The following is a 14,823-nucleotide window of genomic DNA, read 5'->3' as shown; positions in this document are numbered from 1 at the left end:
TCCTTCTGAAGCTGGTTGGGCATCCTTTTAAAGTCAGAAACTCCGGCTTCAAATGCTGCTTTTCCTTGTTACAGCCTCTGGGATCTTGGACAAATCTTTCACCTCTTACTGCCTAAATTTCCTAAAGTGAAAAATGAGGGCACTAGACCAGATGACCGCCAGTCAGTTCTGAATTTTTGATCCTCTTCCAGGCACAAGACTCAGCTATTATTTGCCTTAGACAGCATTCTTGGTGGGTTCCTGTGGCTGCAAAATTCACCAGCCTGTGGTCAGCCTCACCATGATAATCATCCTCTCTGAATTTAAACTGAGCTACTAAGAGCTCCCTTATTTCATGTCTTAGGCCTCAGACTTTTTAAAGCTAAGGAAATGGGGCAGCTGGGTGGGGCAGTGGACAGAGCACCAAACCTGAAGGCAGAAGGACCTGCATTCAAATCTGGCCTCAGACACTTAACATGTCCTGGCTGTGTGACCCTGGGCAAATCACTTAACCCCAATTGTCTCAGGGGGAAAAAATTAAGAAGATGTTATTTTTCAAACCACTTTAAAGCCTTGAGATTCCAGAAAATTGAGGAAAGAAAATGCTGACACTCAAGACAGAGTCATACTGTGGGGAGGGGGGGGAGGGATTCCTGAAGAGGAACATCTGCATGAGAGGCAGTGGGGTAGAGTGGATACTTTGCTAGATGCTGGTGAGAATCATGGAGAATTACATTTGCTGGAAAAAAAAAAAAAACAAACAAATAACTGGCGATGCAATAATGATGGCCCTAAATAGAGTACAACAAGTTACTGACAAAGAATTGTGGCCAAGAAGTAGAAGAAAGCATGTATGAAGGAATGAACGAAAGAAGTGTGGAGTCAGTAAGACCTGTATCCTAGTCTGATACCTACTGTCTCTTGACCAAGGGCAAATGATTTCTGATGCCTCAGTGTGTCTATAATTTAAACACTGCATTAATAGCTTATGATATATAGCTACAGGGAATTCCCACTTCAACAAAATCCTTCTAAAATGTGTGTAGGAATATTCTTTTCTATAACTATAGAGGAAACTATAACAAATCTACCCATCAAATATGTAACATTTATTATAGTGTAATAAACATCATCTTATTTCATGAGAATTAGAAAACCTGAATTCTAGTCCTGGTTTCACCCCTTACTAAGTTGGTTATTTTGGATCTGTTCATTTACTTTTTTCAATATCTCTGTTGTCTATTTTACAAAAGAAATGAAATTTACTTTTCCCATCTATTTTACAGAATTTTTGTTGTTAGGATAAAATAAGATTCATGTGTGTGAAAGCCCTTTGCACAGCTATGGAGTGCTGTGCTACAGCAATCAAGTGGCATAGTGGATCATGAGTTCAAATTCAGCCTCAGATGTCACTTAGGTCATTTAACCCTGTTTACTTTAATTTCCTCATCTGTAAAATGAGATGGAGAAGGAAATGGCAAACCACTTTAGTGTCTTTGTCAAGAAAACCCTAAAGGGGGTTACAAAGAGTTGGACATAACTGAACAGCAGCAAGGAATATCATGTAAAAATTTCTCTTATCATAGAAAATATACAAATTTTGGCAAAGTGGTTTTTCCATTTAAAAATGGAGTCAGGGACAATTGGCACAGGTTGATAGTACAGAGATGGATGAGGCTTTGCAAATGCATGCTGCTAAATTGGGAGTCAACTGGAGGAAGATATGGATAGCCCTGTGCCTACTCATAACCTTCACTAGAAAAACAGTTTTAAAAAACAGGACTCTACTCTTGGGGAGTCCATTGCAACATTTTCTTTTGGAAAACACATTTTTCTAAAATAGAATTTTAGAATATTAGCTAATTAAGACTATAATTCAAAGTTAACAGTTGGGCTAGCAGCCTTTTAGAAAGGTGTGTGTGTTTTGCTTTAACTGAGTATTAATACTTATATTTTAAATGAATCATTAATGAATAGTCTATTGTATCTATTATAGGAAGGAAAAGAGGGAGTTAGAAAAGGACATGTCAAGCAATATATCTTGGATGTTCAGTGCTCTGAGCTGCAGACAAGCAGCTTGTTGAGAAGCAAAGTTAATCAGATAATAGAGAGGGCAGGGCCATTTGTCATGGGTTGCAATTTCAAAGATGGTCTCAAATTAGGCAAAGAATCACTTCCTGTGGGATAGGAGGGTTTACATAGTCTCTTTTACGAGGCTTAATATCAACTATGATCTTTATCTGATTATTTTGAGTTTCACAATTTTCTACCTTATATCTCTTCTAAACCTAAACAGATAATTGCTGTTAACACCTTCCATCCCACCTCCACCTTTATTCCCCCAAATTAAATAGTCTCTTTATTCTAAACTGGAGACAGTCATAAAGGATGAGTAAAAGTAATGTAGGGATATTTACCAAATAATATTTTTTAAAAATCTTTGATAATGACCTCATCACCCCAGCAGAGGTGTATTCATTGTATTTAAATAGCTTTCATCCACATTTCTATCACTTCTGGAAGTTATGGCACCTATAATAAGTTGCTTGTGAAATATTACTGAAAATTTAAATTTAGACTTTGTTTCTTAGCTAAATAATTAATAGGTGCTAGCATCAAATAATAGGAAGAGAGCAGCAGACTGAACTATTCATTTGGTTTTTTAGTCTTGTCCAACTCTTCATGATCCATTTGAGAAACTTGAGTGATTTGTCATTTCCTTATCCAGCTCATTTGATAAATGAAAACAGGGTTAAGTGATTTGCCTCATATCACATAACTACTAAATCTCTGGGAGCAGATTTAAACTCAGGAAGATGCGTCTTCCTGACTCCAGGTCTGACATTCTATTCATTACAATATCTAACTACCATTGCGGACTAAGTTGTAAATCATATAGCACTTCAGTAATCCCATACAGCCCCTTCAAACAAAGATGCAGTTTGTTTGTTTTTGAGTCAGAGTTAAGTGACTTGTCCAGAATCATACCTCTATACTACATGTCTGAGGCTGGATTTGAATTCAGATTCTCCTGACTTCAGGTTCAGTATTCAATCTATTATGCAACCTAATTGTTCCTGATCCATATTTTTTATAATATAAGTGTACTTCTGATGATTCTGTAAGTTTATAGATCATAATTACTGTCTCTGAAAAAAAACTGTGGGTACCCCAACAGGGATGGACACAAATAGGCTGTTGCAAATTAAAAAAAAAAAAAAAAAAGAGTTGTGATCAGGATATTCCTGATTTCCTAATATCAATCAGATTATAAGTATGGCAGTATGAGGTGGTAAAAACACCTCCATTCTTGAATTTGGGAGACATAGCTGTGTGAGCATAGATGAGCAAGTAATTTAACCATCCTTGGACTGAAATTTCTTTTTTATAAGTGAAAATAAAGAGACAATATCTGAGAGGACAGAGAACTGCCTTCAGTTAGGAATGGTCAAGTTCAAATCTTGATACTATTGGGATTATGACTCTGCCTCTAGATACCCGAGACTTTAAATTGATGACTAATTCCCATTTTCTTTTGGTAGAAGTTCCTCTCTGGGAGATAGAATCATGGGGATTTGGACGAAGAAAATAGAGATAACAAACTTGAGTTGTTGCAAAAAAAAAAAAAAGTAGTTTGTACACTTTAAAATGTGAGCTATGGTTTTAGAGTGCAGTTGGGTGATACAATGAGCAGCTTGGTGGTTCATTGGATAGAGTGCCAGACCCAGAGTTCAAATGTGGCTTTAGATACTTACTAATTGTGTGAACTAGGCAAGTCTCTTCACCCTATTTGCCTCAGTTTCCTCATTGTAAAATGAACTGGAGAAGGAACCACTCCAGAATCTTTGCTAAGGAAACCCAAATGGGACCAAGAGGCGTCAGACATGACCGCAAACATCTGAACAACAAGGCTATGTATGACTAGGTTCTTCTTGATTACTAGACCGTCAACCAGTTGTTAGTCTATAAAGGCTTAGAGGGGAAAATCTAAGGACTCTAAAATGAGAAATTCATCAAAATCAGTAATAATGCTTAGCTTCCACTTTAACCCTTTTACAGAATAAACTATTAACATAAAAATGGTTATTAAAACATAAATAGATAAATTGAAAAGCCAATTTTCTACATTAACTCATTGTCCCTTACAGTGTAACCACAGAAATGACATGTAACTTAATAGAGTTCTTGCAATATGTTACACAAACATATACCAGTGTCAAGTTGAATATAGTTTGCTCAGGAATTATTCACTGGGGTTCTGTTATTGATCTCTCTGATTATTCAGGGTTGAGAAATAGAATAGAATAGAGTGTATCACCAACCTGCCCATTGTGCCACTCAGCTGCACTATATAAATAGAATAGAACTCTATGGCTTTATATGATCTATCATGTTTCTGGTGAGGGAAGGTACCCAAGAGTAGTATCATCTGGTTAAATTAAATTCCATTTCTTTCTCCTACCCCTTCAATTTAACATTGTGTTAAGACACTGTTTCACACAGTTATTTTTGCTCTGTCTCCCTATTGACTAGAATTCTCCCAGGTAAGCAAAACTGCACCCGTCAATGTTACCTCCAAACCACAATCGCTTTATCTTTAACTTTACAATAATGACATTAGTCACTAGTGCTTGAAGACATACATTCATTCTTTTTAATGTCCTGTGATGTTTCTGGGTCTCTTTCTATTTGCCAGTACATATAATTTTTCTTATTTCCATAACAATAATATTCTGCCTATTTAAACTATATGATTTTCAATATAGTAAAATTTTCAGTTAAGTCAAAATCCAAAAATTCCCTTACAATTAGAAATGCACTAATGAGTAAAAAGAAAAAAAAATCTTAAAGTTTCTTAAAATTTCCTAAAATTTAAAACTTTCTTTAGACTACTGTTTTCCCCCCTTTAGTGAGACTGTGTGATAGAATGCCCTCCAAAAAATTCTTTCATGTAACTCTTTTAGCAATTTGATCTTTGAAATGGTTTGTTGTATTTAAATTTTTAATTTTTTTTTCATTTGTAAAATGAGGTAATGATGCTAACACTACCAAATTCACTGGATGTTGTGGAGAATGTACCTTATAAAATGCAAAGAGTGACTTGTAAATTAGAGCTATTAGTAGCAGTAATTGCTCACTACCACTCTGTTATAATCCCTCATGGTATGGAAGTGACTCTGATCCTTCAAAGTTCTTGCTGGTGGTATGTAAATTCTCAAACTGAGAAAGTTTAACTGTGATAATTCATTGCTGGAATTACATTAGCTTAGTTTGAAATTCATGCCAAAAAGTTGACAACTAATAGGTATGTTTTTGGGCCATAACAACTCATAAAACCTATTTCTTTTTTTTTTTTTTTTTTTTTTTAATGATGGGCCCCTGGTTGCTGAATCATTACTCAGTCACTGCACAGTAGATCTTTATGTTTATCTTTGTGCCTTGTTATGCATCAGTACCGTTCCTTTCTTTTTTAATGACTCAAACAAGACGATGTCCATTTTAGAATAAAAATTCTTGGCATAGAGTAGGGGCCATACCTCCCCCTCCCCCATCAATTATATAATTCAGTTTTTTCTCAGGATCTTATTATAACCTTGGTCAGAAAACAGAGTACCTAGGTACTTCTTCCTTCTCAAAAATCTTGAAGGTCACCGCTACAATATTCTCAATCAGAAAAGAAGAAATGGGGAAAGAAGACAAAAAAAAGAAGGATTGGCTGAGCTCCAAGCCCCCTGGTGTACTGATCATAATGCTCTCAGATAAAATAATTCAAGATGTCATTGTCTAATGGATTGTGAGCTGAAGGTATAGATAAAGCCACGTCTTAAACTGGAGCAGATTACCTTTGGTCAGGGGCTTTGGACTGTGGCCTAGATTGAAATGTCATAGTCATGGCAACCATGACCTGGGGTAGACTCAGGAAAAAGATTTAGGATAGGTGTTGTGGAAAAGGGGGAGGTGATGGGGAAGGAATAGGTAGCAAAACCAGTTTTGCTAATAGCCTAAGAGAAAAGTATTGCCAGGGAGTAGCTACTTTTGAACTGGACCCATTTAGAGGTCAGCTTGAAAGTTGGCTTGAAAGTTGAGAGGAGACAATTAAATATGTGTGCATTGACTGTTTTATTATCTTTTAGGTTTATGCTCTCCTGGCAAGGGAAAGTTTACAGGTCAGGTGTTCTGGTGTGCCAGCCCATGTTGGCTAATTGAACATTTTGTTAAGCGGGGTTGAGGTATCTTATGCTCAAACCACAAAAAGTACAAAGAACTGGATGATATTTGTTTTGGGATAATGACATTTATACATCTTTTGACTCCTCAGAAAGCACACCTGCATCCTCTGAAACAGCCCTTCATTCTCTTTTTCTCTCTTTTCTTGCTATTTATTTAAATATTCACTAGCCAAGAGCCTCAGTTTGATTCCATGCCTTGACCCTGTGCTAGGAAAGGAAGATTATGTTTAAAGAGATGATTTTCTTATACAATTTCCAGTTGAATAAGAAACAATAATTACTTATATATGCCTCAGCTTTCCCTGAAGATCTGCTGGCTTTTTTTTTCCAGGCTCAGAGACAGGAAAATAATAGGAGTTTTTAAAAATCAGAAGAAATTAGAGACGAATTAAGAAGAGAATCTTGCTCATTAGGATTGAGTTTTAACTGCTTGAGTTTTTCTCCTGAAATTAAATCTAACCTTCCAGCTATTACCTGTTTCCAAACCAGCTGGTCTGGTTGAAAACTGGCTAGGTTTTCAACAAACTCTGTGTTTGTGAATAACACTTTAGGGGGAGTGAAGAATTGGAAAAACATTCAAGTAAAAGTTTGTTTTCTTAAGCAATTATGTAAGCCTGTGTAATTAGGATAAGGCTTTAAAAAAAAAAAAAAAACCTTCTGAACATTTATTGATTATAGAAACAAGAGTAAATTTGTAATTTTCAGATACAGATTTTGTTCAGTAGATAATCTAAATTCATTGTAAGAAGTTTAAAGAAGTTTAATTAAACTTTTTTGGTGAGTGATTTTACTAGGTTCATAGTTTAGGGCTGGAAGAAAACCTTGGAGGTCATCTGCTTTAACCTCCTGATTCAACTGGTGAGGAAACTGAAGTCTCCACTAGCTAAGTGACTGAGTGTTCACCGTGTCAGTGCTGGGATTTGAACCCATATCCTTTCACTCCAAATCAGACATTCGTTCTGCTCTACTGTGACATGACTGTTTTAAGTATTGTATATAAGTGAATAATATATATACTCGTTTTAATAATGCCCTTCTCATTGTCTAGTGAATTGCCTACAGTTCTATGCATATTTACCCTACAACCAATTGGACTGAAGCCAATAGTGTCATTACTGATGGCAGAATGCCCAGACTGCCTTTAAAAAAGCATCTTCCTAGCTGCTAATTAAGTTTCAGGAAAGAAGATGTTCCCCTTTATATTAACCAGCATGTTGGAAAGGTTGAGGGCAGATATATTAGAGGCAATGCTCTTCCTTTTGGGATTTCATGATTAAATCCAGGAGTTTTTAGTGCCTAAGTTTAGAATGTTTGTTTTGGTAAGTTTGTTGTCGGTGAGTTTTTGGAATAAATAAATTATTCTTGTACATGTTGTGCTTTAAACGCTAATCTTAGTTTATATTGCCTCATCTTATTCCTTTAAACATTTTTTTTTAGGGTTCTGTATATTGGCCTGGCCTGCAATACAGCTCGCTATATTTATATCTCCTATTTGGAAAATGCTTGGACTGTTCTCCCAATGGAAGTCCTTCAAGGTAAGAGATATTTGGAATTAAGAATTTTCTGCAAAAAGCCAAGTCTTGAAATTATTTATCTGATTCCCTGAGCCTCCTTGATCATTAAAGCTCTGTGTATCTGACTAGACAAAAGCAGGAAGAATCCCCTGTTTTATATGATTTTACAGCAGTTGCCATGGAAGATGTGACGTCAGGGTTCAGAAGTTACCCTGAGTACTGTTCTGTTTATTGATCTAAACAAAGTGAAATGTGATCCACACCATTGTTATTAAACAAAGACTGGGGAGCTCTGGCAATAGACAAAATCTATAGGTGTAGCTTCCAGTGTAAGCCCTCCTCTGAAACAGCTGACCAGTAATTTTATTGTTCAAATAGAATGGATTAAATTTTCATTATTTTAAAGGGTGAAATGTACTTAGAGAAAAAAAGTTTCACATACACATACAGCTATTCACCTTATGCACATAAGTATTGTTCAGTCCTGCCTAATGATTTATAACTAAAGTTTTAAACAGAAAATTTTAGCCTTTTATTTTCCTTACCTTAAAAGAAATTCTAGCCTGAATTTTTATCTCTGCTTCACTATACTGTTTTCTCTTGAGAGATTTAACATGACTAGCTTTGAACTAGAATGTAAGAGAAACTGATTTATAACTCCTGAAAATAGAAAAGAAGGAAGAAAGGAAGGGAGAGAGAGAGAGAAAGGAAAGAAGGGAAGGAGGGAGGAAGAAAAAAGAAAAGGAGGGAGGAAGGAAGGAAGAGAGGGAGGGAAGGAGGGAGAGAAAGAAAAAGAAAGAGAGAGAGAAAGGAAAAGAAAAAGAAAAGAAGAAAGGAAGAGGGAGGAAACAAAGAAGGAAGGAAGGGAAGAAAGAAGGAAAGAAAGCAGGGAAGGAGATTGGTTGACTTACATGTCAGTTAAGGCTGAACAAGGCACTTAGTACTGTGTTATTGAATAGATTTATTCAAAGGGGTCACATGGCAAACAGGACTTTTCTATCTTTATCCTCCATAATCCTCTGCAACAAAATTTCAGGGAGCTTTTCACATGTATAAACATCATGGTATCATGGACATTGAGATGATAGGGATCTCTAACCATCAGATTAAGCCATCTCATTTTAAAAATGAAGAAACTAATGCCCATGGAGGTCGTGACTTGCCCACTGTTTCAAAGGTACCAGGTGTTTCCCACATGCCCTCTTCTCTCTTCCAATACTGCTACCACCTGAGTGCAGACCCTTCTTGCCTCATTCTTGGGTTATTGAAATAACCTGCTCATTGTCTTGCCTACTCTCTCCCTATTCCAGTCCATCCTCTCTTCAGCTATCACAGTGATTTTCCTAAAGCACAGATCTGACCATATTACCATCACCATCATTCCAAATAGAATCCAATGACTTGCTACAACTTGCGTTCAAATATAAAATCCTCTGTTTGGCATTCAAAGCCCTTCATGATCATTCTCGTGTCCAGTCTTCTTGCACCTTGTACTCTGTAATCCAGTGACTCTGCAGTTCTTGGAACAAGACATTCCATCTCCTAACTCTGGAAATTTTCACTGGCTGTCCTCTCTGCCAGAAATTCTCTCCCTCCTCATGTCTTCCTCTTAGCTGCCATGGCTTCCTTCAGATCCCATCTAAAATATGCGGGTGTCCAGGGAGAACTAGCCCCATTGAACTGAGGACTTGCTGAGTCCTTTTCAGGGCTGCTTATCCCACTTTGATATCCCTCTGTCACCCAACTCTCACCTCTGGTTCTAAGAAGCTTTAGTATTCTCAGTAAACTCACCCTGGTGAAAGTGCCTCAGCAGATGGGCTAAACCAGATTGAGGGTGAGTTGAGGTGATGTCTGTCCCAAGCATGTGAAGACTTCCCCCCCAATTGGAATAGACAGATGAGAACAGTTTATTTCAATATCCATGAAAGCAACTAAAAGAGACACTGTGGATTTCTTAGAGCTTTTTCAGAATCAAAGATGTCAAGGTCATCTATGGCATCCCAGAACATCAAAAGTCTTGATTTTTGTCTTACCACTGGATTTCAGTGACTCTGGAGGGAAAGTAAGACTGATGACTTTATGCAACTTTGCCTCACTTAAATTCAGTTTTCACATGAGTCAATTGATCCGCTTGATGTCATTGATCCTCTTCATAAATGAAAGACTAACAATAAGATCCCTCCTACTACTGGAAGCTTTTCCCTATTCCCCTGAATTCTAGTGCCTTCCCTCTCTTGATTATCTGCAATTTATCTCTTAGTAGCTTGTTTTTACATAGTTGATAATGTAGTTTGATGGTTTGAATGTTTTCTTTTTCATTAGACTGTGAGCGACTTCCTTTTTCCTTTCTTTGTATTTCCAACACAGTACAGTGCCTAGCACATAGTAAATGCTTAATAAATATTTGTCAATTCATTATTGATTAATTTATGACTCTAAAGCCAGTATTTTTTCCACTGTACCATGGTGGGGAGTCAGGCCCAACATAGTATATTTATTGATTGATTTGTCATAGTAGATTAAAATCTATACAATGTTGCATAAGACAAGGACTCCTAGATTCATACATTTTCTTCTTCAGAACTTTCTATCCTTAAAAAAATTAACATGAACCATGCAAGATGATAAATGTGGAAATGTATTTAGAATAATTCCACATATTTAACCTATACTGGATTACTTGTTGTCTCAAGGAAGGGAATGGGAGGAAAGGAGGGGAGAAAAATTTGGAATACAAGGTTTTGCAACAGTCAATGTTGAAAACTCTCTTTGCATGTATTTTGAAAATAATATGCTATTTTTAAAAAATGAACTATCTAAGAAGGGATAACTTGATTATATTAGTCATGAAAGGTAAATATCCTTTTCCAATTTTGCTTAACTGATGTACAGGAAACAAGGAGGGGCAAAGAAATATGCCTTGATCTCTTGATAAATTTCTCACTTCAATTTTTGTTGGGAATCTCAGACTGTTTACAGATAATATTTTTATAATAGCAGTGTTCCCACTGGGATACCTAGGGCCTAAAGAAACATTTTTGTTCAGTGACCAATCAGGGGAGGGGAACAGCTAAAAAAAAAAACTTTTAAAATTTCTGTTTCCGTACAACAAGTTACAGTTTTTTCTTCTGAATTTCAGTTCATAAATTGTGGTTTGGTGGATCATGATCTCTTTTGTCTGGTATTAGTAGAACCACACTTAATAATTCACAGAAGTTAAAAGGAGGTTCTCTAAATATGTAGAGGCAGATCTTAGTGCCTGCTGATTCAAACAGAAAAATCCATGTGACAACTTTCAACAAAGCCACTTTTGTTTCAAAACTGGACAAGATGGGTTCCATTCCCTGAAGGACTGAGGGTGGACCCACTTGGCTGAACCAACCCAAACTGTCAGACTTCCCTTGATCTGCTGATGACACCATGGAAAATTATAATCATCTATCCATAGCATGAGCTGTGAGACCACAGTAGATCATTTATAAAGAGATTAGCTGAGTTGGTCTGAATTGTCCCTTCATTACAACCATTTTATAACTTTCAAGTCCCTTCCAGGCCTGTTATTGTTATTATTTTTATTTTTGTTGATGCACATAAATAACTGCATTATCGAGAGGCAGATGTCACATAATGGATTGAAAACTTGCCCCAGAGCCAGAGAAGTATCCCTGCCTCTGATACATAAAAGCTGTGTTTCCCTGGTCAAATCACTTAATGCTCCAGCTAATTTTTGTAAGACTGAAAGTTGCTGGGCAGGTTTAGTTTTGAATTGATACAGGAACTTTCCTTTTCCGTGAGTTTTCTAAGCTAGTAAAATCACCAGTTATATTTTTAAAAATAGTTTTAATTAGGATTCAGAAGAGGCATTAGAATATGAATAAATGCCAAAGGTATTTTCAGCTTTAAAGAGCTCCCTATCCAATTCAGGAAGGGAAGGGAACCCCTTACATCTTGGCTTATAGAATATTACAGATGTTATCTAACCAAAGGGTTATGAAGTATCAAGAATGAAGGACCAGATCATAAGAATTCCCCTATGATCACTGGTGGGAGATACAAACATTATTTTTCCCGGGCCTTCATTCCCTTATAGCCAAACAGGAAGGTGTAAAAATGATTAGCTTGTGGTATTAATGTTCTTCATTTTATCATCTCCATTCTACCCCTCCTCCCAAAACAAACACTACAATAATTGCAGAGAGAGCATACTGATTGTGGAGTCATAGAACTTGAATTTGAATGTCAATTCCTTTGCTTACTGTCCAAGGGTAGTAAGGACCTCAGTTTGTTAATCTCTAAAAGGAAGAAGCTGGACTAATTCACTTCTAGGGTCCTTTTACCTCTGGATATATGATTCTGTGATATGATGAACTAATATCCCAGGGTTGGCATTTGGAAATGGTGAAAACAAAAGATGTAACATATCTATCAGTCAGTAAGCATTTATTAAGCATATACAATGTGCCAGACACTGTACTAAGTGTTAGTGATACAAAAAGAAGCAAAATTCAGTCCCTGACCTTGAAGGAAGTTGCCCTTGAAGAATGAGACAACAAAAAACCATATCTGTACCAAAAGGCTATTATGAAACAGATAGGAAATAATTAGAAGAAGGAAAGCACTAGAATTAAGGGATGATAGAAATGGCTTCCTCTAGAAGACAGGATTTTAATTAAGATTTAAAGGAAGCCAGGAGGTAGATTTGAGGAGAGGAGCATGTTAGGCATGGGAGACAACCAGAGAAAATATCCAGAGCTAAGAGATTGGATTGTTTGTGGAACAGCAAGATGGATATTGACAATGGATCAAAGAGTATTCAAGGCATAAAAAGATTGGAGAAGTAGAATTTGACAGGGTTATGAAGGTCTTTGAATGTCACCTCCATCCTCAATTGCCGCTTGTATCCTTTTGGCTTCACAAGGTAACAATAATGCTTATGTTCTGATTACCTTCTATTTCTGATACCTTTTGTCAACAATTTATCGGATTATATATTTAGAGGGAGATGTAATTTTTGAGATTGTCTTGTCTGATCCTCTTGTTTTTAAGATGAGGAAACTGAGACCCAGAGTTTTTCAGGGACAGTTTATAGGTATCAGATCTCTAAAAACAGCCCTTATTCATGTCACTCTTTCAGGACTGATTCTTCTCAGGTGGTTTTTCTTCTCAGGTGGTTTGTGCACTAATTGGTAGGTGAGGATGTAGGGAAAATTGATTTTTCCTGCTATGTTGGACTCTGCTCTTGATAGCTACAGAAGAGATAAATTAAAGGGAATCTGTGTAGACTGAAAATAGTCTTTCATAGTTTCTGCTATCTTAAAGACAAAGTCTCGTTTTTCACATGAAATTTCTCATTATCCTTACATTATACATTTATTGTTGCATAATAAATATTACATAATAATGTTGGTTTTGAAGGATTAAGGCTCTTCTTATTGTCTTCCCACATCCAGTGACTCAGATCATCTTCTTGCTATATTCTAGAAGACAGTTCTCATTTAAATGTTTAGAATATACTCAGCTATACTGGAAACATCCAGTAAATGATATTAAAAAGGTAAGTCAGTGGAGGAGAGGAGGACACTAGAGACAGGAAAAACTTAAATATCTTTAACTAGGATTAGGGATTTAAAGCTTGATTTGATTTGATTACTCAAGTCTCTTTTGGCTACCTACTTGAAAAATGATGATTTGCTATAGGATTCTGCTAGCAGAAATGACCCAATCAAAATAGCATGGAAGGGAAAATGATTCTTAATACTTAAAATGGTTTTGTGATGGAGGAGGCTTGAATCAGAGAGACCCTACTTCCAGCAGGGAGGTCACTGCAACCAAGGGGATGCTTGCAAGTTACTTAAATTAGTGCTTTGGGCAGTGATGAGTGAAAAGAAGCTCAATTCCCATTTCTTATTATCATCCACTAAGGACAGTTTCTCTGCAGGACACTGGTGCCATTACTAATACAGGTTTCAGAATCAGTAGGAGCAGGATTAAGATTTTGATGAAATATGGTTTTTTAATGTTAGCAGTAGGAGGGCTCCAACTGACATTTATAAAGCATTAGATCTATCGTATTTAGCATGTTTATTCAGGCCAAGAGGAATCATATTTTCCTTGCTATGCCATATTGGAGGGCCTAGAAAACTGTTTGGGGGATTGCTGTTCAACCCTGACAATTGAAATTCTAGCCATGATCCATGTCTGTTACAATCCATATTGCAAAGTACCCGAATGCTGCTTTTGCTGCTAAAGGTCTCTCTCAACCCTTTATTGGCAGGCAGCCTGCATTTCAATAAATGTGAATAAATGGACACATGCTCTAAAAAGAGCTCTCCACTTAATAACTTAAAAGGGACTTGCCCTTATGAGCAACTTTTAAGAGTAATTTTCTCAGTATCATCACCATAATGCAATATCCACCTATGTAACAAATAATATAGGCTGGACTTGATCATTAGATATTCTTTGATAGTTAGTAAAAGTCATGACATAGTTTTAAATTTTAAAAATAAATTATTATTCTTTAGGACTCATCTCAAACCTTACTTCCTCTGAGTACTTCCTCTTGCGTCCAATGCTAATCTCTCCCTTTTCTAAATTCCGCTTGCATTTACAATCAGGACCACAAACTTCTCTGTTTTATGGATGTCAATTTCTTTTCCCCATTTGATTCTAAGCCTCTTGAGAGCAGTGATTCTGCCTATACTTTCGGATCCCCCATAAGTTTGGCAAATACTTTTAGCTGTTCGGTCAATATCTACAGATTGACTTAATAGTTGTTTAAACTCACCAATATAACTGCTTTTTAAAACAATTGTCACCTTTGTAGACATCCAGACAAACATACAAATTCATTCCGTGAAAACAATTTGATTGTTAACAGAAAGAGTGCGTCATTTAATTTTACTATTATAGCACCGTATTTCCATTAAGATATCGACTGCCACTACTTACATTCATACTTATGGAGACTTAGTTTAGAAGTGCTTTATACAGATTATCTCATAATTATTCCTATTACACTGTTGATGAAATTGAGTCTGAGAGATTGAGCAGTTTGTCAAGAACCTATGTCTTAAAAATGTTTGCAAGTAGAACTGAAA

The 14,823-nt window shown here is 36.4% G+C and overlaps 1 protein-coding gene across 2 annotated transcripts in view; it reads left to right on the top strand.

Moving 5' to 3' along the window:
- The window catches only part of MFSD6 (major facilitator superfamily domain containing 6), a 91,725-nt gene that overhangs the window by 49,512 nt on the left and 27,390 nt on the right, over nt 1-14,823 (top strand). For both annotated transcript variants that reach the window (XM_051985998.1, XM_051985999.1), the window contains exon 3: nt 7,647-7,744. In XM_051985998.1, coding sequence (XP_051841958.1) covers nt 7,647-7,744 — 98 coding nt within the window. The remainder of the gene's footprint in view (nt 1-7,646; nt 7,745-14,823) is intronic.

The sequence above is a fragment of the Antechinus flavipes genome, chromosome 3 (genome assembly GCF_016432865.1).
Source record: "Antechinus flavipes isolate AdamAnt ecotype Samford, QLD, Australia chromosome 3, AdamAnt_v2, whole genome shotgun sequence".
NCBI lineage: Eukaryota > Metazoa > Chordata > Mammalia > Dasyuromorphia > Dasyuridae > Antechinus > Antechinus flavipes.
The sequence above is the reverse complement of the archived record's forward strand: the minus strand, read 5'-3'. Positions and strand labels throughout refer to the sequence as shown.